The sequence below is a fragment of the Gopherus flavomarginatus genome, chromosome 21 (genome assembly GCF_025201925.1).
Source record: "Gopherus flavomarginatus isolate rGopFla2 chromosome 21, rGopFla2.mat.asm, whole genome shotgun sequence".
Classification (NCBI taxonomy): Eukaryota; Metazoa; Chordata; order Testudines; family Testudinidae; genus Gopherus; species Gopherus flavomarginatus.
Window position 1 is genome coordinate 12726474 of NC_066637.1, and position 24506 is coordinate 12750979.

A 24506-nucleotide genomic window follows, 5' to 3' on the forward strand; every position below is an offset into this window, starting at 1 on the left:
TCATTACCCCCTTGCATTCAAGTGATTTGTAACCCAGTTCCAGCCAAAATCTATCACTTGGGCAACACAGCTCTGTTTGCTGGATACCTAGGTAGATTAGGTGTGAATGTAAATACAATCTGGTCCTGAAGCCTTCCCCCCCAGCTCCTTACTCATCACTAGCTGTCAGGGAGAGCTCATTTAGACTTTGCTTACAAATCCTAATTTGAAATTATTAAGTTGGCCAACATCATGGAAATGAATGCACTGACATTGGCATAAAAAACAACAGCTGTATAAGAAAGCTAGTCTGTGTTCATACTTTTCAAATCTATTGTACTCTTTTCAGATACAGGTATTTCCATACACTTTTAAAGTGTGTATGAATGTTTCAATTTCCAATCACCAAATTGGCAATATAGCATGAAACTAGTTCACCAAACTGGTGGGGAGGGCGTTGGGGAAATTCAGAGGGGTTGTAGGGAAATCCCTGATCCCAGCTGCCCTGGGGCCTAGCCGGGGGGAAGCACCGGACACGTGAGCCAGCCACCCACGTGTTCCCTGCCAGCTGCCGGGGGGTGGGGAGGAAACTGGCCCTTTAAACTGAGTTCCAGGCCGTTGCGGCGTTGCATGCTGGGGACGGGCGCCCTGGCCAATCAGGAGGCAGCTGGGGGTGGCTTTTTTGCTACAAAGCAGAAAGCGACTGGAGGGTGAGTGCGGGGCTGGGGAGTCACCGGGCTGGTGGGGTGCGGGGTCCACGCGGCTGGGGCAGAGTTCGGGGTTGTTGGGGGTCCACGTGGCTGAGGCCGGAGCAGACCCCGGGGTTGGGGATCTGGGGCTGGCGCAGAGCCCGGGGTTGGGGCTGGCGAGTGCTGTGACCCATAATTCTGGGCACGGAGGATCCACAAGCCCTATCGCCCCCGTGTCAGAGTCAGCCCCGCAGCTGCTGCTCCATGCGGCCCCGGAGCCTCCCACTGGCCCGTGGGGGACGTGCCCAGCCAGCCCCCCATGAGCTGGGAAAGGATCCCTCTGCTCTCTTACAGGGGATGCGCAAAGACACCCATCCCCGCGGACTGGGTCTTTCAGGTGACATTGCAGCCCGGTCTCTGCCCAGCTCAGTGTGGACATGAAAGAGCCTTGCGGCTTTTAGTGAGAGGCGGCTGCTTCGCTCCCCAGGTGATCAGAGCCGGTGAAACACCGTATAAAGAGCAGATCAGACCTGCGTGTAATCTGCGGGGTGCCCCAAGGCCATACACTTCTCCTGTCTGGCTGGTAGGGCCTCTCCCCTCGCTGCTGTGAGTTATGTTATGTTCGGTTGTTTCAATTGTGTCCTCTTCACCCAGGCCTGCTGTATGCACAGGGGTTTGATCTGGGTCATGTGTCCAGCTGCCAGGGTAACAGGCACATGTAAACAAATCAGACGTGATTTATACAAGGTGCTTTGGGACAAAGGGTGCTATAGAATTATAAATATAGGAGAAAATCCGTTTTCACCAATGGATACATGTTATCTACAGCCTGTTCAGGAAGGACAGGCAGGGGAAAAGAGGAGCTGCCTCGGATAGCAAAGATGTATACTGAGGTTGAAAGAAAAGTGAGAGGCAGACCTGTTGAAAGTCTTTGGGGAAAGATAGAGAGGGTAAAAACTGTGGGTGCTGTCATGATCAGGGTTTTTGACAGGCCACCTACCAAGAGAGAAGAGGTGGTTGAGGCTTTCCTTAAATAGCTAACAAAATCATCCAAAGCACATGATTTTGTGGTGATGGGGAGATTCAGCTACCTGGAAGTCTGTTGGGAAAATGATACAGCAGGGCACAGGTTATCCAGCAAGTTCATGAATGCACTGGAGATAACTTTTTCCTACAGAAGATGGAGAAAGCAACTAGTGGAGAGGCTATTCTGGATTTGATGTTGACGCATAGGAAGGAACTGGTTGAGAATTTTAAAGGTGAAAGGCAGCTTGGTTGAAAATGATCATGAAATGATTGAGTTCACGATTCTTAGAAGTGGCAGGAGGGGAAACAGCAAAATAAAGATAGATGTCTTCAAAAAGGCAGACTTTAGCAAACTCAGAGAGTTGGTAGATGATAAGATCCTGTGACAAGCAAGTCTAAGTGAAAAAAGTGTTCAGGAGAGTTGTTTGTTTTTCAGATACATTATTAAAGGCGCACAAGAGCAAACCATCCCAATGAACTAGGTCAGATTATGAAGGATGACATTTTTATTCATATATAAATATATACACACACAGGAGCATGAAAGGGTCGCAGGAAAACATTCTATGAATGCAAGAGGAAGACCAAGGACAGGGCAAGTCCATTACTTAATGAGGAGGGAAGGACAATGGCAGAAAATGCTACAATGGCCAATGAGTTTTAAATGCCTTTTTTGTTTCAGTTTTCACCAAAAAGGTTAGCAGGGACCAAACTAACATAGTGAACATCAATGTAAATGGGGTAGGATCTGAGGCTAAAACAGGGAACGAAGAAGTTAAGAATGACTTAGACAAGTAAGATGTCTTCAGGTAGGCTGGGACCAGGGCAGGCTTTAGGGCAATTTCCCCCGAATCGGGCCCGGCGCCCCTAAGGACCCTCCGCCGATGTGCCACCGAAGGCACTGGCGGCTAATTTAGCTGCCGCCGAAGTCCTGACACTGTCTTTGGTGGCTGCTTTTTCGAATCGGGCCCCTGGCTGGGACTGATTAAATACATCTTAGAACACTTAAGGAACTGACTGAAGAGCTCTCTGAGCAATTAGTGATTATCTTTGGGAACTCATGGAGGACAGGAGAGATTCCAGAGGACTGGAAAAAGACAAGTACAGTACCTATATTTAGAAAGGGGAATAAGGACAACCCAGGGAATTATAGACCAGTCAGCTTAACTTTGGTATCCAGGAAGATATTGGAGCAAATAAACAATCTGTTTGTAAGCACCTGGAAGATAAGGTGATAATTAACACTCACCATGGATTTGTCAAGAACAAATTATGTCAAACCAACCTAATATCCTTCTTTGACAGCACAACAAACCTCGGGGATGTGGGGAAGCAGTAGATGTGGTATATCTCAACTTTGGTAAGGCTTCTCATGTTGTCTTACATGATCTTCTCATCAGCAGACTAGGGAAAGAGAGCCTACCGTACGGTGGATGCACAACTGGTTGGAAAGCCGCACTCATTTTTTTTATCAATTGGTTCACCATCAAATTGGAAGGGCATATCATGTAGGGTCGTGCAGGGATCTGTCCTTGGTCTGGTACTATTTGATACTTTCATTAATGACTTGAGTAATGAAGTGGAGAGTGGACTTATAAAATTTGCAGATGACCCCAAGCTGAGAGGGATTGCAAGCACTTTGAAGGACAAGATTAGAATTCAAAATGATCTTGACAAACTGGAGAAATGGTCAGAAATAAATAGGATAGAGTTCAATAAGGACAAATGCAAAATACTGTGCTTAGGAGGAAGTAATCAACTGCACAAATACAAAATGAGTGCCTAAGAAGGCTCTGGGGGAGTGGATCACAAACTTAACATCGTATACACTATACTGTATGTTATACAGTTGCCAAAAAAAGCAAACATCGTTCTGGGCTGTATTAGCAGGAGTGTTGTAAGCCAGAGCCGAGAAGTAATTCTTCCTCTCTACTCAGCACTGGCCTGGCCTCAGTTGGAGTACTGTGTCTAGTTCTGGGCACCTCACTTCAGGCAAGATATGGACAAATGGGAGAGCTATGAAAATGATGAAAGGTATAAAAAAATGACCTACGAGGAAAGATTAAAAAACGTGGGTTTGCTTAGTCTGGGAAAAAGACTGACAGGCACATAATAACAGTCAAAGTTTGTTATAAAGAGGAGGGTTATAAATTGTTCTCCTTATCCACTGAGGACAAGCTAAGACTTAAATTGCAGCAAGGGCTATCTAGGTTGGACATTAGGAAAGATTTCCTAACTGTAAGGGTATGTAAGCCCTGGAACAGATCATCTGAGGAAGTTGTGGAGTGTGTGTCACTGGAGGTTTTAAAGAACATGTTAGACACACACCTGTCAGGGATGGTCTAGAATGATGATACTTAATCCTGCCTTAGTGCAGAGGACTGGACTAATAACCTCTCAAGGTCCTACATTTCTATGATTCTTTTTCCTTTATAAAATCCCTTTTCCCTGGCTTCTGGCCCAGCATGCTGGACAAGGAGGCCCTCGTCCTGTCAACGCAAGTGTTTGTTGTTTTAACTCCCTCTACTGGTATTACCAACGAGAGAGGCAGCATGGTCTAGAGGCTGAAGCATAGGATTGGTGTCAGTACGCTTGCCCTGTCTGACTCACTGATTCACGCTCTGGCTTTGGGAAAGTCATTTCCCCTCTTTCTGCTCTAGTTAGCTCGTCTGTAAAACGTGGGTGACAATAGTGACCTACATACTTCTCCAGGGTCTGCTATGGGTTAATTACTGTGCACAATGCTTTGAATGTGTACATTTCTAGGAATTACTAAAATAGCTATGATTAAACCAAGAAGTAATTTAAAACCCTAGGCCAAAGTTATCAAACAGTTACAGTTGCTGCACCTCTCTACAAATAAGGTATGGGGTTTGCTGCCTAAGTTTAGGCTAATTAATATAGCAGGTTTTCACATTCTCATGTTCAGTGCAGGGTTATTTAAATCCAATTTCATTTAAATATTTGTTTCTTTTGATGACCTTTCACATGACCTTCTTGTGAACAAACTAGAGAAATGCAACCTAGATGGAGCTACTATAAGGTGGGTGCAAAACTGGTTGGAAAACTGTTCTCAAAGAGTAGTTATCAGTGGTTCACAGTCATGCTGGAAGGGCATAACGAGTGGGGTCCTGCAGGGATCAGTTCTGGGTCTGGTTGTGTTCAATATCTTCATCAGCGATTTACACAAATGTACAGAGAGTACACTTATAAAGTTTGCAGATGATACCAAGCTGGGAGGGGTTGCAAGTGCTTTGGAGAATAGGATTAAAATTCAAAATGATCTGGACAAACCGGAGAAAGGGTGTGAAGTAAATAAGATGAAATTCAATAAGGACAAATGCAAAGTACTCCACTTAGGAAGGAACAATCAGTTGCACACATACACAATGGGAAATGAAAGCCGAGGAAGGAGCACTGCGAAAAGGGATCTGGGGGTCATAGTGGACCACAAGCTAAATATGAGTCAACAGTGTAACACCGTTGCATAAAAAAGCCAACATTATTCTGGGCAGTATTAGCAGGAGTGTTGTACGCAAGACACGAGAAGTAATTCTTCCATTCTACTCCGCCCTGATTAGGCTTCAACTGGAGTATTGTGTCCACATTTCAGGAAAGATTTGGACAAATTGGCAAAAGTCCAGAGAAGAGCAACAAAAATGACTAAAGTCTAGAAAACATGACCTAGGAAGAAAAATTGAAAACATTTGGTTTGTTTAGTCTGGAAAAGAGAAGACTGAGAGGGGACATGATTATTTTCTAGTACATAAAAGTTTGTTACAAGGAGGGGTAGAAAAATTGTTCTTCTTAACCTCTGAGGATAGGACAAGAAGCAATGGGCTTAAATTGCAGCAAGGGAGGTTTAGGTTGGACATTAGGAAAAACGTCCTAACTGTCAGGGTGGTTAAGCACTGGAATAAATTGCCTAGGGAAATTGTGGAATCTCCATCATTGGAGTTTGTCTAACCTGCTCTTAAAAAACACCTGTCAGGGATGATTTAGATAGTACTTAGCCCTGCTGTGAGTGCAGGGGACTGGATTCTCAGAGTCCCTTCCAGTCCTATTATTCTGTTTTTGTTTTTAAATCATGGTGGTTTATTTCCTCTGTTAGGTTTTATAATCTCTCTTTTTAAGAGCACTCCGATTTGGGGCCTAAATTATTTGATAACGTCCCATGGGGAAGAGAAATGAAAAATGATGCTTGTTCTTGGAGTGCATAAAGCGTGGAGACTTTTGAGACTGATTCCTTTCTCAGGGGATCTGATAAAAACTCCAACTGTCAGAAGACCCTCCAGCACTTGTATCTCTAGAGAGGGTTCCCCTCAATTTGTAACTCAATGGCTCCTCCTTTTCTGTTCCTTTGTGGAGTGCTCACAGTTATGGAGCCCACCTTTCTCTGGCCCTACAGGGACCGTCATGCAGAAGATGGAGTCAGAGCAACTGGAGAGACTGCGTCATGCAAACCAAGACCTTCTGGAAAGGCTCAAGGCGAAGCAGGAAGAGATCAAAAAAAGACTTCCTCGCAAGCCACTGTCAGCATCCTCTCTTTCCAGAAGAACAACTCCTGCAGAGAGAGCTGTCCCTGTTCCTAAGAGAGGGGTATGTGCTGGGCTGGGCTGGGCTGGCTAGATAAGAGTGATGCAAAGGGGCAATGATGCTGTAGCAGAAATGCATTTTCCTCTCTAAATGTTCCATGCCTGGAACTGAGGTTTCCTAATCTAAAAGGCGTTTTTCAAACCTGCAGTGCCTAGAGGCTCAGGGCTAGAAATGCTGAGATCCATCAGGCACAGGGCAGGGAAGCAAGTGGGCACCACAGTGACAGACAGCAATGCTGCAGAGAGTTGCTGGGTAGATGAGGTGCATGTGCATGAGACTCGTGGTGCAATCCAGTGGCTGTGGAGTCTGCTGGAGAAATAAGTGATCCCATGGTCTGAGCTCCGTCCATCTAGCAAAGGCTCTGCCTCTCGGCTAGGGCAGTGTCTGTTACACACGTATCGCTAGCTGAGGTGCGAGGAGGGGTATCCTGGACCATTGTCCTTTAATTCCCCACCACCTCAGAGGTCACCCATAGCAGTGATTCGTTCCTGTGGGCGAAGAGGCCTGGATGTAGCCTGTTCACACCCACTCTGTACAATGATCAGCAGTGGCTCACGCCCGACACAAGGCCTTTTCCCTTCTCTCTCCAGCAGCCTCTGTATGACTGGCGCACGGCAGGGTGGGGATGCGTAGAATGGTAGGAGACAGAGTTATCGAAGAGCTAATTCCCGAGCTGTCTCTGGTCTCTATGCAGTGACGTGTAGGTCTATGTGCTCGTTACAGAAGGAGAACCAAGTCCGTGCGACGAAGGGCGCGACGGACCCTGTGACGCTAGTGTCTGTGGAACCCGGAGCCAGCGCAGCCAGGGCAGCCCTTCGTTCGCCATTGAAACCCGCAGCGTGCGGCAGGGAGGGGAGGGGTGTGCTGCACTGCAGGGCGGGGGCGCATCCGGATTCCCTCAGGGCAGAACGAAGCTTCACACCCGCAACTTCCATCGCCAGAGACGACAGCGCCCTGAGAAGCCCTGAGGAAGAATCCAGCCCTGTGGAACACAGAGAGAGCAGAAAGCAATCCACCATGCTCCATGGTGCCCAGGAGAGGGGCAGGCCACGGGCTGAGGCAGAGACGGCGCTGGGCAGGACCCCAGCGGAAGGGAGTGGCCGGCAGGAAACAGCCATTAGAGACTCCAGGACTCCTAAATCAATCCTGCTGACGCCTGGGGGTAAAGAAGCCAAGGTAAAAAGCAAGATGAGCATCGGCCTGAGCAGCTCAAGCCAGGTGGAGGGGAAATAAACATCCGGGTCTGAATTGTTCCATTCCTAGTAGCTGAGGGCCCCTGGCATCTCACCCACCCTCTTCCCACTTCTCTGTGGAATGAGAGCCAAGCCCCCTCCCTCACCCATTGCTGCCCTCACCACACACATTTCGGACAGGCAGCTCAGGCAGCACGGCTACTGACTGCCCGCAGAGGGCCTCGTGGGATATCCCCATTGCGCAGGTTGTCTCCAGAAGCAGAGAGTATACATCCGGCACCAGTTGTTGCCGGCATCCTGCTAGGCAGCTCAGGGCAGCCTGGGGTAGCATTGTCAGCACGGAGCTGGAAGTCGGCAAGCCCTGCATGCTGATTGGGCTCCGCCACTGACTTTCTGCGTGGCCTTGGCCACGTGGTTCCGTTTTGCAGAGAGAGGTGAGAGACCTACCCAAAGCCAGGCAGTGAATTGCTGGTACAGCTGAGACTAGAGCCCAGTTCATTAGATCACAGTTGCCCCCCTTTCTATAGCTAGAAAATAAGTCCCCTTTGAGGAGCGCAGCGTCCGTGTAGCCGCATAAGGAGTCTCTAGTGAGCTGTGAACTCTTTTCACCCCAGAAGGAAGCCGGCCGAGTGACTTTTCTGTCGGACCCTGAGGAATACACTATCCCCGCCGATAGCTGGTCAGCGCGTCCTTTCTTGGGCTACGACTGGATTGCAGGCAAGTCCTAGCCCCATCGCACATCCGTGGTATTATTGGGGTGATCTGGTTGATGGAGGGGCTAAAATCACAACTCACCTCCTGTATGGCGAACGTTACAGACCGAGGTGCAGGCCCAGGGCTGGAGACGGCGCGCCCTGTGGGACCAGGGCATAGTGAGCTGTTGCCCCAGTACTGCTGAAAAATCTGCCGGTTGGCCGGTGTTCTCCACACAAGAGCTGCAGTTTTGCCAAGCCAGACCTGGTTCCTTGGTCAGTGCAGAGATGACCTGTGCTTTCCTGGGACGGCAGTGAGGAGACTGGCTAGGAATCCATACAGCTGCTGTGAGGCTGAGAGAATTCGAGGGGGGGCCCAGAGGAGCAGGGGAGGAACAAAGGAAACGAGGAGGAGAGATCATTTCAAGGCTTTTTGCACTAGCTGTTCAGAGTCACGGAAGTCACTGGCCCCTCTGGGTCTCTGGTGCTGCTGGGGTCTGTCCTTCAACAGAGGCAGTGTCTGCTTGGCCACGCTGCTCCCTTTGTGTCTGCTAGTCTGATCAGTCGTCCTCTTTGGCACTCAGCACCCTGGTTAGCTGACAGCTTCATGTGAGCTTTCCCAGGGCACCTGCCTCAGATGCAGTTCCAGCTTTGAATTTCCTTCTCTGCTTCGCATTCCCAGGGCTGCTGGAGACAGACTCGTCGTTGTCAGAGAAATCTGAGCAGTACTTCGCTGAGCTCAGGGAGTTCCGGCAGGTGAACAAGGAAGCGTGTGTCCATGAGGAAGACCTGGGGTAAGGAGGGGACTAAGGTGACAGTGAGCGCCAGGAACAAGGGACGAACTGGTGTGGGGTTTGCCACCTCCTCTGAGGGGTGGGAGACTGTGAGGACGGCTCATCCAGCCCATCAGCGGGTCACTGAGCATTTGCTCTCTTTCTGGGGAGCAGCTGTTTTTGAACCTGTGCCCCGTGCACAGGGTGAACTGTATCATTCCCACATGGCCAGGAAACCAGGGACATCTGGGAGCGACTGAAATGTGTTTCTGAATTAGTTCGTGTCATCAAGTACAGGAAAAGCTTTGTTATCCAGCATGGGGGAATGGGGGGTGCCGGTAAGTCAAAAATTCTGGTTAACTGAGAGTCATACTTACCAATGGAGGGGAGGGAGTTTGGGTGTGGGAGGAGGCTCAGAGTTGGAGTGTGGGAGGGGGTGTGGAGCACAGGCTCTGGAAGGAGTTTGGGTGTGGCTGGGGCTCAGGGCTGGGGGTTGGGGTGTGGGGCGCTGGGAGGAGTTTGGGTGCAGGAAGTGGCTCAGGACTGGGGGTTGGGATGCGGGGGTCTGGGAAGATTTGGATGTGGAAGGGGGTTGGGGCATGGGAGGAGGTGCAGGGCGTGGGCTCTTGGAATTTTGGGGGGGCTTAGGGCTGAGGGTTGGGGTGCAGGAGGGGGTACTGGGCTCCGGATCCGAGCGGCACTCATCTCAGGCAGCTCCCAGCAAGCAGCGGCATGTCCCTGCTGCTCTTAGGCTGAGGCGCAGCCAGGTGGCTCTGCATGCTGCCTCTGCCCACAGGCACCACCCCTGCAGTTCCCACTGGCTGTGATTCCTGGCCAATGGGTGCTCTGGAGCCAGCGCACAGGGCGGGGGCAGCGCACGGAGCCCCTATAAACTGCCTAAGAGCAGCAGGGACATGTCACCACTTCTGGGGAGCCACACAGAGCCAGGTAGGGAGCCTGCTGACTCCTCATCAACCGGACTTTTAATGGAGCTCAGAAATGCCAGTTTCTAGAGATTTCCACTTGATAAAATGCCGGATAGCAGAGCTTTTACCGTATATTCAACAGGTCTGTTCTCTGCCCAGAGATGGGCATTTTGCTCTGTGAATAGCCCTTTGGTTTCTTGGTGCAAGTGTAAAGTAAGACGAGTGCTTTCCCCACCACGCCAGTCTAAAGGGAGGTCTGGACAGCAAGAGACCCCCTCAGGGGGATATTGATTGTCCCCATCACTGGCTCCAGAGTGCACAGCTGTGACTGAATCTTTGTTTCCTTAGGCCAGAGGCAGTGGATTTCTTGGCTCCTGTACAAGAAGCAGACTTGGATTCCAGTTCCCATCAGTGTAAGATGAGATGCCTTCCAGATCTAGTTTCTAGGCACGGGCAGCTGTGCTCTGTGGCTTTCTTTTTGAAAAACCCCGGCCTTAAGCCTCTTAGAAGGGATGCAAGAAGAATTCACAGTTCAGTCCCTCTCCAGCCCCCACTTCCCACTCCAAAGAGGCAGGAGTCCCTGGGTTGATGACACGAAAGAGAATTTCTGTTTCTCTAGGGTTCTCTGTAGTTAACCTGACTGACCGTGCTTTAAGTTGAGGAAGTTCAGCTAAATCTGCATCTGTTTTCAGAAAACAGTTGAATGGGAGGGAAATAACCATGTAAAAAGTACTTTGGGAGAACAGCGGGGTTTGGTTCTGTGTAGTGTGTACAGTGCATTGGGGAAGAAGAGTGCCATAGGCTATGAATGAAGTAACGATCTCTCCTCTGCACGGCAGGTGTTTATTGCTATCGATTAAACAGGCGCCTGTTTACCATCCCTGTGGATTCCCAGTCTGCCTGCCCCGTGTGTAAGACCCTGAGAGCCCGACGCCCTACGGAGACGCTGGAGGAACCAGCCTACATCAGGTCTGTACAGTGCTAGTAGCCCAAGTGTCGCAGGAAGCCATCAGGGTAGACAGAGGGCAAGCTAAGCATGGGGGAGGAGGTCTCTTTAAGATGGCTTCTTACAAAGTTGCTGTCTTAGGGGAGAGGGAGCTCTGGGCTTTGAAATGCAAAAGGGCCAAATTCAGCTATGACGTCAGCAGGAGCAGCTCCCATATGAAGTCAATGGGAGATGTACCCTCTTACCTTGGGGCTGAATTTAGTCCAGAGTCTGGGTGTACACACAAGTCCCTCAGGACCTTATCTAGAGCCCATTGACTTCAGCAGGTATTGGATGAGGCCCTAAGGCTCCAGGTGTGGCAGGAGAAGTGCAGATGTCTTCTGCGCTGCGATGTCTCTTCTGGAGGACCTGCGCAGTTACTCCCTCTGTTTGGTTGCAGGGTCAGCATTCCCAGGTCCACCCTCCTACCTGCCTGTAAGTACAAAATCCATCGCAGGAAGAGCTTTGAACCTGCAGACGATCTGGCTTTACCCTCGGTAAGTTTTCACCTTCCCATTTGACTGTTATGCAGGGGGCTGCATCATCACCAGGTGAATGGTAATAGCAGCATGTTAGGAAGACAAGAGAACCAAGAGCCTTGATGTGTTAATGCCAGAGCTGAACACCCCTAAACTGGGGGGAAGTTCAGAGCGAGGCTTTGAGACTGGTCTGATCATTGTGACAGCCAGGAAGAGCCAAGCCTAGGTGCAAACTCTGCAGCTCGTGCCCGTCTGTAACACAATATAATTTATATAACCCTCTGCATACACGGTGTGTGTCCAAATGCTTTACACTGAGAGCAGATGCCTGCAGAGTTGGGTACAGTGGCTCTCCCACAGACAGACCGACAGCAAAAGAATGCAGCAAAGAGAGAAAAACAGGCTGTTGTCTTTACTGCTCGCAACTGCAAATAAAACAGTTTTGCTGGTAAAATGCTGTGAACCGTAGCGTGTGGTAAAAGGAGACAAGCAGGATGAATGGATAGTGTGGGCCAAAGCAAAGAAGGCAGGTATTTATATAGACAAGGTGTATGTCTACATAGCAAAGGAAAAACCCACAGCTGGCCCGTGCCAGCTGACTCAGGCTCCCGAGGCTTGGGCTGCGGGGTTGTTTCACAGCTGTATAGACTTCGGGGCTCAGGCTGGAGCCCAAGCTCTGGGACCCTCCCACCCTGCAAGATCCTAGAGCCCGGGCCCAAGCGCCGAAGTCGACACAGCAGTGAAACAGCCCTGCAAGCGCAAGCCCCACAAGCCCAAGTTGGCTGGCACAGGCCCGCCATGGGTGTCTAGTTGCTATGTAGACGTACCCTGAGTGGCTCGGAGAGCAAAGAGCTCCAGAGAGACAGATCTGACCTTGAAACTTTTGTCCCTGAAAACTGCAGATTTAAGTTGACTGAAACATTTTGTGAATTCGTGTCAATTTCACCAAATTGTTTAGGTCAAAAAAACTCAACAACCTATAAAATATTGTTTTCCAGAAAAATAGAAACATTTAGTTTTGACAATTTCCAAAGGAAACATTTTGATTTTTTTTCACTTCAAAACAACTTTTTGATTTGAAATTTCCTTCATAGATTTAAGGTCAGAAGGGACCATTATGGTCATCTAGTCTGACCTCCTGCACAACGCAGGCCACAGAATCTCACCCACCCACTCCTGTAACAAACCCCTAACCTATATCTGAATTATTTAAGTCCTCAAATCGTGGTTTGAAGACCTCAAGGTGCAGAGAATCCTCCAGCAAGTGACCTGTGCCCCATGCTGCAGAGAGAGACATAAAAACTCCAGGGCCTCTGCCAATCTTCCCTAGAGGAAAATTCCTTCCCAACCCCAAATATGGCGATCAGTTAAACCCTGAGCATGTGGGCAAGACTCACCAGCCAGCACCCAGGAAAGAATTCTCTATAGTAACTCAGATCCCACCTCATCTAACATCCCATCACAGACCACTGGGCATACTTACCTGCTAATAATCAAAGATCAATTAATTGTCAAAATTAGGCTATCCCATCATACCATCCCCTCCATAAACTTATCAAGCTTAGTCTTGAAGAGATATGTCTTTTGCTCCCACTACTCCCCTTGGAAGGCTGTTCCAGAGCTTCACTCCTCTAATGGTTAAAAACCTGTGTCTAATTTCAAGTCTGAATTTCCTAGTGTCCAGTTTATATCCATTTGTTCTTGTGTCCTTCCATTTGATTTAAAAAAACAAAACAAAAGAGAAACCCTTTTGAAATTGGAACAAAACATGTTTTGGGTCAAGCAAAACAGTTACTTCGACCTGAAACAAATATTCTTTTGGCTTCTTGATTCACTGAAAAAACTAGAAAAGTAGTTCTTAGGGGGGCAACGAATTATTTGCACAGCTCCAGCCAAAATTCTGTCTGGAGGAGCTGAGTGGGTAAATGGAGGCCCAATGCGCTGAGTTCAGAATGCTCAGGAAGCTGATGTGACAAATCTTGGAACTGTGTGTTACTCCGTGTTATATGTAGTGTAGCTGTAGCTGTGAGAGTCTCAGATTAGTAGAGAGATAAGGTGGGTGAGGTGTTCTCACCCACCTTATCTGTCATTGCAACCACGTGTGATTTGACAATCATTGGTTTTAAGTTTGATTTCAAACAGCAAATAGAAAACCTTGATTTTAAATAATCAATTTTAATCTTGTTTGCATTTGTACTTTTTTTTTGTGCAGAAAGCTTGGTTGTGATTGCTTGGTATTTCTTTTTGCTAACCAGTAGGACACACTATATTTATATGCATTTATTTAAGAAATTCTATAGCTTAACATTCATTTATTCAAATTTTTAACTTTTACAACTGTTTTGTTGTTAGAAAATGATGTGTTTTATTATATTAGAGAATGATGCATTTCTTCTTTAGTAGATGATTCATTTTTTAATTGTGTTTTTGTGTCACAAGCTGTATTTGGATGGAAATTGAAATACAATTAAAAATGCTCCAAACCAGCATTTTAAAGGGGTGGGTTTTTTTTTAAATTAGTTAAATAAAACTGCCGTAGGTGTGCTGGATACACAAGAAAACACAAAGTGAGGTCATCAAAATGTTTTGTGTTTAAAACTAACTGGTTTATTAAACAAAGGAAGCACTATCTGTACTAATGAATTCAACAGATTGTTTCTGGTCACCATAGCCTTCAAGATTTTAGAACTAGTAGATTTCATCCTCTCACACCTAATTTTTATCCACAGATTGGAAAAGAGGGTGGGAAAAAACTTGCCTGCTTTTCCAACTCCTAGTGAGCTTTTCCAACTTTGAACTCAACTAACTGAATAAACTGATCCGAAGAAAATTCTCTCCACCTGCAGAATAGGCTACTGCAGTTAAAAGCTAGTTTACTGTTTCAACAAATTCTGGCTCCAAGCACTTAGCCAGAAACTTTCACCAGTTCAGGCTTTGACTTTCTTTTAAAATTTCTGTAGCCAGCATGTACTGCTTGAATTGTATTACTTGTGTTTAATGTAAAAGATTTTAATAGTGTATAGTAAGGTTAGGCCTAAACATAAATTTGTCATAATTTCAAATTTAATTTTAATTAGCTTTAATTTTTTAAAAGAAAACGTGTGTTTAGTTAAAATTTCAAAAAGTCTAAATTGTTCCATTTTTTTTTTTTAAACTGCTTTTGGAGATGGCTGGAAGCCAGCGAAAGGGACACATGGGGGAAGTGAGGTAGCTTTGCACCTTAGAGCCTCTGTGAAGTTCTCATAGGTTCCCCTTTGTGACCATATAAAGCTCTTCAAGAAATGAACTCAACAGTCTCTCAGAGGCCCCTTTTGGAGAGACTGGGCTGTTGCTTTTCTGGGGGCATGTACACTACCAGAGGAGGCATTCACAGGCAGACCTCTCCCCACAGCACTGCCTGGCCGGTTGGGAGAATGTCGTCCCCTCCAGCAGCCCCACGCTTAGCAGTTTGGATCTGCGAACTTCACTGCAACAAAAACCCACTGACCGTTCTCACCAGGTAAGGACAGGCTATTCTGAGTTGCACTTGCCCTGTTTTCAGGGGCCCAGGACGGTAATTCACTGACAGCTGAGCAAGAGACCTAGAGTGCATCGGGCTCAGTTTCCCCACTTGCCCCATGTATTGGGTATGAAGCAGGGAAGCAGGTGCCTTCCAACGGGATGTCTGTGCTTCCAGGGAACGATGCTGCCGCTGTGCTGCAGTGAAAGGGTTAATGGAGCTGGGAGACAAGGCCCTGAGCCAACAGTATGTCGTAAGGCTCTCTGCACTGTGATGCGATGGGGGCGTGGGATTTTTGGTTTTGTAGGTTGATCGAGTCTTTGTTTGGGTTCTAGACCATGGCATCCCGAATGTCCGGAGGAACCAGAACTGACCAGCTCCTAACCCTGTCCCGCTTAGCTCAGTTCAGACTTAGCAATGCTTCTCAGCAGAGAGCTCCAGACAAGCCACTACGCTACAGAGCAACTCCTAATTAAAGTCCTACCATCTCAACTGTATCAGCTGCTGACCTGATTACCCAGGGGTCGTGGGGGATACTGGGAGTGAGTAAAAATGATGGCATTTGCCTAAAAATTAACCTTTAGAGGAGGGATTTTTCCGAGCCCTGCAAGTGCAAACACCCTTGCAAAAATCCACGTGCATGTGCATATTGGAATTGCACAAGTTGCAATTAGACAATAGCTGAAATTGCTTGCAGTTAACCAGTTTTGGCCTCTAACTGGCCCATTGTACATACAGTCACCGCAGTTGTGTGCACGCTTGGTACTTTCCCACCCAGGGGTGTAAACTGAGTGTACGTGGTAAGTTGCTGTAAGACATATCTGGTAGGTTTAAGAAAACAGAGTGACTAGTCCTGCTCCTTGTAATAGAACGGCCATCGGGTATATTGCAATAGACACGTACAGAGCGTTCATCCACGCAGCTCGTAAAAACGATACAGCTGACTCATCAAACCAAGAATTCTGACTCTCTGGACAAGGAGTTGAGATTGTGAGCTGCACGGCACAGCATGAGGTGTGCAAAGATGCTCAGTTTCATGCTCCCAGGAGGTCTGGAACATGATTAATTCTTACATTAAAGAATGACGACACTGACTTAGTTCCAATAAGAAAAACGTTCGTTTTTGTGCATTATCTTTGGACAGAGGATTTGGTGGGTCATGTTCAGCATAGATCTGTGGGGGGGGAAGGAAACCATTGTCAAAGAAAGAGGTGTTTTATGAATCACTAAGCCACAAAATGCCTTAGAACATGCTGACATCATGTTTACCTCTGATTGTAAAAGGCTGGTGGAAAGGCATTTTGAAGACATACTCATGGAGCTTTTTGATTGCATTGAAGTAATGTGTGAGAGTTTGTTCTGAGGTGTGTAATGTGGTGTGGTTTTATTTTCTCTTTAGGAAATAAATAAGAGTTTTATATCTTCTAGTATAACAGCTGGAACGTAGAGTTCTATCATAGGACTTCTATGGATTGTAGTCAAGCCTTCTTAACTCATAAGTAAGGTTATGATTTACTTACAAGTATTTTTGGTATAGTCAGCGTAGTATATACCAGGGGTTCCCAACGTGGTGCCCGTGGGCGCCATGGCATCTAAGTATACCTGTGTACTGGCCGGCAGATGAGCATCCGCCAAAATGCTGCCGAAATTGGGCGGCATTTCGGCGGCGACGCCTCTGGATGACGCCACTTGCCGCTGACAAACAGCGTCATCTGGAGGCGTCACCGCCAAATTTCAGCGGCATTTCGGCGGCGATGCCTCTGGATGATGCCGCTTGTCAGCGGCATTTTGGCGGATGCTTGTCCGCCACCACGGTCCTCCGGGGCTTGTTGTCTGGCGGGTTGGAGACCACTGGTATATACTAAATATAGTATATATTTATAGCAGACAGGTCATGGCAATAAACAAAAAATTCATGCTCGTGACCTAGCTATGACTTATACAATAAATACTCCTGGCTAAATCTTGGGGGCTGTTACTGCAGAGGGCACCCTGGGGGGCTGCTGCTGCGGGGGGGCCTCCAGAGCAGCTGGTGCTCCAGCCACCCCACGGACTGCTGCTTGGGTGGTCCCCAGGGCCAGGCGCAACAGCCAGTTCGACTGGCCCTGGGACTACTCCAGCCACAGCAGCTGCAGGGCTACTCAAGCAGCTGGTCCCGGAGCCAGCTGCGTAGGCGGCCTTAAGGTCAGCCACACTGGCCACTGCAGAAGTCATGGAGGTCGCGGAATCTGTGACTTCCAAGACCAACAAAGAGCCCTACTCATAAGAGTCTTTAGAAACCTTGGTCCAAACCTGTCCCTAGCGTGTAACACCGTTGACTTCTGTGGGCTTACCCCAGGGATGAGTTTGGCTCCTTGTCTGTTAGTGTTACAGAGCTTACTACAGGCACCAAATGTAGGTTGTGAATTTTTTTTAAACGGGAATTAATTTTACAAGACTATGAATGGAATAATTTTAATATTTAATTGAAAGCAATTTTGTTTTAAATTAAGTTCTCCTCTTTAGTGTTGGAAGTTTAGATGTGGTTGTGTTGGGTGACGGGATGAGAAATAGAAAATGAAACGGACTATAAATGGAAAGCGCAACTGATCACTTTAGTTTCTTCGCCTTTAATCTGAAAGCAGTGTGAAAAAGGTACAACAAACAGTATATCAAATATGATGCAAAGTACATGGAATTTGTAAAGTTCTTTCAATTTGGGGGGCACAGAAACTACACATACCCCTCAAAATACAGCAGTAAAACTTCATTGTGCAAACTTGTATCGTAAGGCAGGACTCCTTAAAACCTCTTCACCACTAAGCCCTCAAATCATAAACCTTTTCCCAGTTCCTCCCTGGAATAAGACACAGCATTTATATAGTGTTATACCTCCATTCTATGCACCACCGTGGCTACACCGGAGCCATGTAAACCTGCTGCTGTTACACCCCCATCCACATAGGTTATCCCCATATTACTAACGGGGAAAGTTGAAATCCAGGCAAGTTAAGTAACTTGCTCAAGGCCACACAGCATATCAGTGGCAGAACCAAGATTACAACTCAGGTCTCCTGGCTCTCAGACTGTGCTCATTCCTACAGGCCATACTGCCTTTCTAAAAAGGTGGGCTGTGAACCCTTTGGCTCCATACGGGAACCAATAATGCCTGGGAGAACAGGTGATTTTGGTAGTGCTGTGCTACATGTCAGCCAGAAAATGAGTAGCCTGCTGTACTGGAAGCCAGGAAAGGGAAACCAGCTTTCCAGTCTACACTTGACCATCTTCCTGGGTACGTAAAGAGCCAGGATCTGCTGAATTGAAATGAAGTCAAGCCCAGGAAGTTCTGAAGACGTTGACTGGTGCACGTGTTCTATGGAATGGTTGCTATTTGATGGCCTTTTGTGATGTTGCTATGGGAGCAAGTAAATATCCCCTGCTAGGTTCCAGCAATTCCAGGTGGACTCTGTGCATCGTGGATTTTGTGATCCTTCCAGAGTACTTGTCCTACTCTAACCTACATGGAAGAAGGACTGCGTGTGTTGCTGTTCCTGAGCTCTGAGCTGTGGTTGCTGGGGTGCGTTCGTGGTGCCAGTATACAGCAGATTGTAGGTAATTTTTACTATTATTATTTGAATGGTAGTGGTACCTACAAACCATGGTCATGGACCAGAACCTCACCGGGCTAAGCCCTGTACAAAAACAGAACATTCCTTGTCTCAAATCGCTTACAACCTCTAGCAAAGTCAGGCAGAAGCTGATTTTGTTCGATCTTTAGCATCCAATTGATGCTCTAGTCGTGGCCTGTGTGGCAGTGGGGGTTAGTAACTAGCTACAAAGTCTCTGATAGCTAGGTCTCTAACTGGAATATAGCCCAGGTTGGTCATGGTGAAAGGTGTTCTCTCATGGCTCTTTGGTGACTTCATGAAACAAGTTGGTGGGCCTCAGATCAGTTCCTGAAGGAGGTGTGATGACCTCACCAAGATGACCATCCCAGTTGAACTCTCTGTTGGTAGTCTCAGCAGAGAGGCCAAGGGCCCTCTCCCGCCTTGAGATGTTGACTCCACATCAGAGAGGAGACACAGCGGCATGGAGGAGTGGGCAAATGTTTTATTGCCCAATCTGTGGATGGACGTTTTCCATCTACAGGGCTTTTGCCTTTTACCATTTTTGCCATCGCAAAGTTTGCTAGCCTTTTTCATACAACCCCTTTCAATCCTGTTTCAGCATAAGTAGTGATCAACATGCTAGAACCAATCCATTAGCTGCCTGAGTGTCTCACAGTGTGGGTATATTTGCAGCATTAAGACATTCTCTCGGTTACATGTTTCAAAATCCTCTTGTCTCTTTCTTCCCCTACCCTGTTCTAAGTTCTTAGGGATCTCTACTTCCCTTCTGAGCCCAATGCATGGTCCTGCCCCGCTGTCATCAATGGGAGTTTTGCCACTGATCCCAAGAAGTATAGGATCATACCCTGCTGCTGCTCTCCCAGTAATGTCTGCCATTTAGAGCACTCCCCCTTCCATAGTCTATTATCACTCCTGCCTATCCCCAAACTGATCTGTTTCCCACCCTTCCTGCCCATGTATCTGATTTGACTCTCCACAGGGGATCAGCTTTTCCACTGGAACAACTGGCAGCCTTGGGTCTGCATGTGCGAGTTACACAAACAGGCGCGAATCCGGCACTTTGTGGTTTCGGCTGAAAACATCACCATGAACCTGAAGACGGCTGAATTCTGGGAGGAAAAGGCCTGCTCCTTGCTGGATTGCATCATGTGTAAGCCAGAGGAGTGTCCGGGCAGCCCTAGGCTATCTGGCTTCTTGCCCCAATTTGAACATCTCTCCGTTTCAAAGTCCAGCAACGCTAACCCACCTCCCATGAGCGTCACTGACTTCGAATCTTATGAGAGTCTCCCGGTGGTGGATGACACAGGTGAGAAGTAATGGTCTAGAGAGGAGTGAGGTGTAACTTTCTGGTGATTGTGCTTCACTCTGCTGCGACAGAAAGGACAGGACTGAGGACAAGGCTTGAGGAGCGCAGGGCAACATGGAGCAGAAGAAATACACTCTGCTGGAGCAACTGCTTGAACTGGACTAGAGAATCTGGGCTGGATGACTAAGGGCTGCATTGTTGGGTCAGCTGTGATGGAGTTCTGAGTCATACATCAGCTGAGTTTGAATAAAGTTAAATGGAAATGTAATCATCTTTGGAAAGTTAACTTTTCCTTTCCTCATCTCATGCGGCTTCCATATACGAAAGAAACCACTGGGCCAAAGGCAGAGCTGGCATAAACCAGTCGAGATGCACCCCCTTACAGCCGGTCTGAATTTGGCCCTGCCTTTGGTTTCTGTTTGTCCTGCCCTTGCCTCCGAACTGCAGCAGTCTGGAAACATTGCCCACTCGTGGAACTTTTTACCTTGGTATCGTGGTAACAAGTCCAATGATACGGTGTTGGCCCAGCTGGACATTAGAACCATCTCTGATTGAGAGCCCTGAGAGCCAAGTGAGCCTTAGAACCCCTTCCTCCACTGACTGGGCCAGGCCCCAATATGCTCTTCATTCCTTTAGTAGTAGGAGGGCCGTATTTCCTCAGATGAGGCTCCAGAGCCAGATCAGACCCTAGGATCATTTTCTCTCCTTACTTAGCTGAACTGGGCCCCAGATCCCACTCTGTTCCTTCTTTTGCTAGGTGGTCATGAAACTTTTTCCTCTCTCAATAACTGCACTAGACTCTGGACTATTCCTCTTGTCCAGTCAGCGCACGCAAGGAGAGAGGCTGGGAACCCTCAGCTGAATGGGCTGGACACGGATTTCTCTCATGCCTCTCTGACTGCGTCCTGGTATCTCCTTCCCAAGTACAAGACGTGATTAGATGTTCAGGAGCTGGGCTCTGATCCCATTTGCATGAGGTAAAACTGGAGTAACTGATGCAATGACTCTGGATCTGTGTTGGCGTGATTGCAATCACAGTTCTGTTAATCAGAATGGAATTAACTAGTTCTGGGTAAGAACAAGACTCCTTTAGCCCTTTGGTAACTGACTAATTGCAGTTAGTTGGCCAAATCCTCCACTAGTGTAAATGGGCGTAACTCCACTGATGTCAACAAGGCCACGCTGATTGCCACCAGCTAAGGATATGACCCATTGTTGCATGTTGAGTAGCTTTCAAAATGTCTGCCAAGCCCTTTTGACTATTTGAACCACCTTCTGATCACCAGAAGTCTTGTCCTTCCCTCCCTCCTCTCCACCACCTCCCCCCCCAATACTTCATTATGCAGAGTACTGTCATGCGGACCTGCTGGCTCAGAGCCTCTGGGGCTATACTCTGGTGTTTGCCCTCAGCAGCAGGGGTCTATCTTTGTAGGAGACTAAATTTTTTCCCCCCCTTGTTAGTCACCAGAACCCTCCAATCCTGCCCCTGTGCTACCCTGGCCTCCAGTTATCCCCATTCTTGTGCTCTCAGGGCCTTTGTGTGTGTTTGGGAACTAAGCTTTCCACAGAGGGCACCATCTCAGATGGAGTCATCGTCTTTCTTTTGAGCCTAGTTCATCCCAACGCTCCTGAGCTGCTAACGCCATTCCCTTTGCAGTCCGCTCTGGCACACTTGACCTTTGAACATAAGTGCCAACTTTGATTTTTCCCCTGAGGTTTTCCAGCCCTTCTCCTTCCCAAAGCCCCAGTCCCCACTCTGCCCCTTTCCCCAACGCCCCACCCTTCCTCCACCTCTTCCCACCCCCACTTGCCAAGGCCCCTGCCTGTCCACCGCTGGCTGCTCTCCGCTTTTCCTCAAGCCTCTCCTCGAGGCACCAAACAGCTGTGGCCGGTGGATGCTGAGCACCCACTATTTTTTCCCCATGAGTGCTTCAGCTCCAGAGCGCACACACAGTCGGTGCCTCGGTCTTTGTAGTGGCAGGAGATTCTTACTAACATTAATTTTCATGTTAACCCCCTTTGGTTTGTTTTCTCTCTGAATTGGTTTAGGGAGCAATCTGAGGTTTCTACTTTAAGTATGTGTGTGCTATTTTTCTGAAGCATGTGACAGCTAGGTTGTGTATTAACGCTGTGCATGATTAGATGACTTTTTTTTTCATGTTACTTGTATAGCAATGGCACGCATTATAATAAATGTATGTCACTTGTTTTTCCAACATGAGCCTAACTGATGCCTAGATTAGAGTGTGGTTCTACTCGGAGAAGTGACTCCGTGAGAATGACTTTGTCTCTTGGTGTTGCTGGATCAAATGTGTTCAGTTTACATGTATTTGGAGGGGGGTCCCTAATGGCCACCTCTGCAAATTCAGCCTGGTCTTTCTGTCCCATCACTGTTTGCAAAGACTCTGCTGTTGGAACTGAATTGATGTCGATATGTGAGCCAGCAGAGTCCAGTCAGCTCTCCAGGGTCAAGAGGGCTAAAAAAGAAAAAAAAAGATTGAACCCTTATATTTTTGTAAGAAGATCTGTCGCTGAACTTGCACAGAGGGAGACTGATCTTCTGGTAAGAAGCTTTTGTTTTTACTCTTCTGACCACGACCACACTCCAGTGTTTGATTGCCAGTGAATAGCTCAGGCCATCTTCTCTTGTGGCTTGTAACTAATGGAAATGAGTGTCTCCTTCTTATGTGGTGTCTCACAGTGACTCCACTGAGGTCAGAAAGGGTGAGTGTGGAGAGGCCTGGATGCTGATCACATATGAGATTCCAGTGCTTGCACAAATCCTGGTTGTCTTTAGTCAAACATCAGTGACATGCATGGTGAGGGAGAGATGATTACTAACATGTCTGGTCATGCTTGCTGAGAACTAGGGTTTGAAAGGTTACAATAGTTTTTTCTTAACTGGTGTAACAACTTGGCTAAGCAAACATGTGATACAGGCAACGTTAAGCTGATCCATAGTTTGAAGAACTCTCTGTTCTTTTAAGCCAGAACATTCTTTGCTATAAGCAGGCTTTGGAGGATGAATATTGTCCAATGATAGCTACAGTTGATGCCGATTTTAGACTCCTGTGCGGAGAGGTAAGTTTCAAAGAGCAGAGATATCTAGGAATTCTTCCTCAAACCCCATCCCACCACAGAAGAAGGTGAGGTTTCAGCCCATGTACGATCTGCAAGTGGACATGCTGCCCATTGAGAAGCACTGTGCTTCCACTTAGATTTTGGCTGTCATGCTTTTTGTCTTTCCGAGGCAGATACATGCTGCCAAGGAGATCCCTGCCCACGACTACTGGAACCAAATGTAAAGGCTGCTGGGGTCTACACAGCATGGTGGAGCAAAGCCGTGGAAGTCAATACAGCCGCAAGCTGAGGAACACATGGGGCACGGAGTAGGTTTCAGGATTTTGCCCACTGTGAACTTGAAAAATATGGCATGTATTTTGGGGAATTGGAAGATGTTACTACAGCCGCTCATCTGTTCCATCACTTGCCTGAGTGGCCAGGGCGAAATCCAGCATGGGCTTCCTCTGCATTTAGCTTCCCTTTTATATGCATGGGATACATTGGCTTAGCGTGTGAGAATACGGCTATTGTGCTGGTGCTGGCCCAGAAAATGTAATAACCAGCTAAGAGAGTTCTCCTTTAGTACACGTGGTAGGACTCCTTTAGGCCTGTCCCTTCGGTGATGGAAGTCTAGGGTACCACCCTGGATTGTCTGTATGTATGCGGCCACAGTTTATTCCCCATAGCATGGGAAATCCAGATATGCTTAAATGGGTGAGCAGGGTGTGGCAAATGATGCTTTTTTCATTGGAGTCCGTGCAGAGCAGATGTTCAGCAGTTTAAGGGCTAAACGCCATTCTGTTCCTCCAGAGGTAGTGGTAGACGCTGCCAGCGGGTTTACTCTGCTTTTACCTGCTGTCTGCCTCCGGGATTATTGTAAGATATTTTGAGTTGTTTCATCATTAAGCTTTCCCGTTAGCAAGACATTCCTCGTAGTAGCACCAAGAATGAGTGTGCAGCACTGAGCTACTTATGTTATGTAGTAATCAGCTTGTTGGGAAATGACTGGCTCAACCACACAGAACCCCTTTGATATATTTCACCCAGCCCTACCAACCTCCGCCTCCAGCCAGGGCTTTCTTTTGGAATGATTTACCAACTTTGATTTGGGGGGGCAGCTTTCATCTCTTGAGATGCTGCTGCAATCTCGGGGCCAGAATGTCAATCTTCGCTTTTGAATTATACAACCCCTGAAAGCATGGGAGAAACCCATCACTGAAACCCTCCTTTCAACTCATTTTCTGGCTAATGGTGGATGCTGCTTTACTTCATCAGAAGGCTTAGGAACCTGACTCACCACCCATCCTGGTGTAATCAATTGATTTCAGTAGCTACACCGGATTTACACTGGTGCAAGGGAGGAGAATCAGCTCCTAGAGTTTTCTGTGTCCAGATTCTCAGCAAACACCGCCCCCCCCGCCCCCCCGTCTAACAAAAGTTAACTTTCTCAAAGACCTGATTGGATCAGCCATAGAAACAGAAGAACCATACAACTATGCAATGCCATCTCATTTATCTATTTCGTATAACAATACTTTGCATGTCTATATCTCCTTCCATCTGAGGAGCTGGAAGTATCATCACATCCCTGTCAGAATTACTATCCTCAGTTTCTAGAGAGGGATTTATAGGCTTTGTTCCTCTATATTTCCCCACAATCTCTCCACGATCTTGACTGGCTTCATCTTCCCT

The 24506-nt window shown here is 47.5% G+C and overlaps 1 protein-coding gene across 1 annotated transcript in view; it reads left to right on the forward strand.

Moving 5' to 3' along the window:
* The first annotated feature begins 845 nt into the window (after positions 1-845).
* The window catches only part of LOC127038884 (uncharacterized), a 129115-nt gene continuing 105454 nt past the window's right edge, over positions 846-24506 (forward strand). Inside the window, exons 1-9 of the mRNA XM_050931956.1 lie at positions 846-1251; positions 6103-6293; positions 7014-7466; positions 8098-8200; positions 8858-8969; positions 10223-10287; positions 10714-10843; positions 11260-11356; positions 14730-14837. Coding sequence (XP_050787913.1) covers positions 6111-6293; positions 7014-7466; positions 8098-8200; positions 8858-8969; positions 10223-10287; positions 10714-10843; positions 11260-11356; positions 14730-14837 — 1251 coding nt within the window. The 5' untranslated portion in view covers positions 846-1251; positions 6103-6110. The remainder of the gene's footprint in view (positions 1252-6102; positions 6294-7013; positions 7467-8097; positions 8201-8857; positions 8970-10222; positions 10288-10713; positions 10844-11259; positions 11357-14729; positions 14838-24506) is intronic.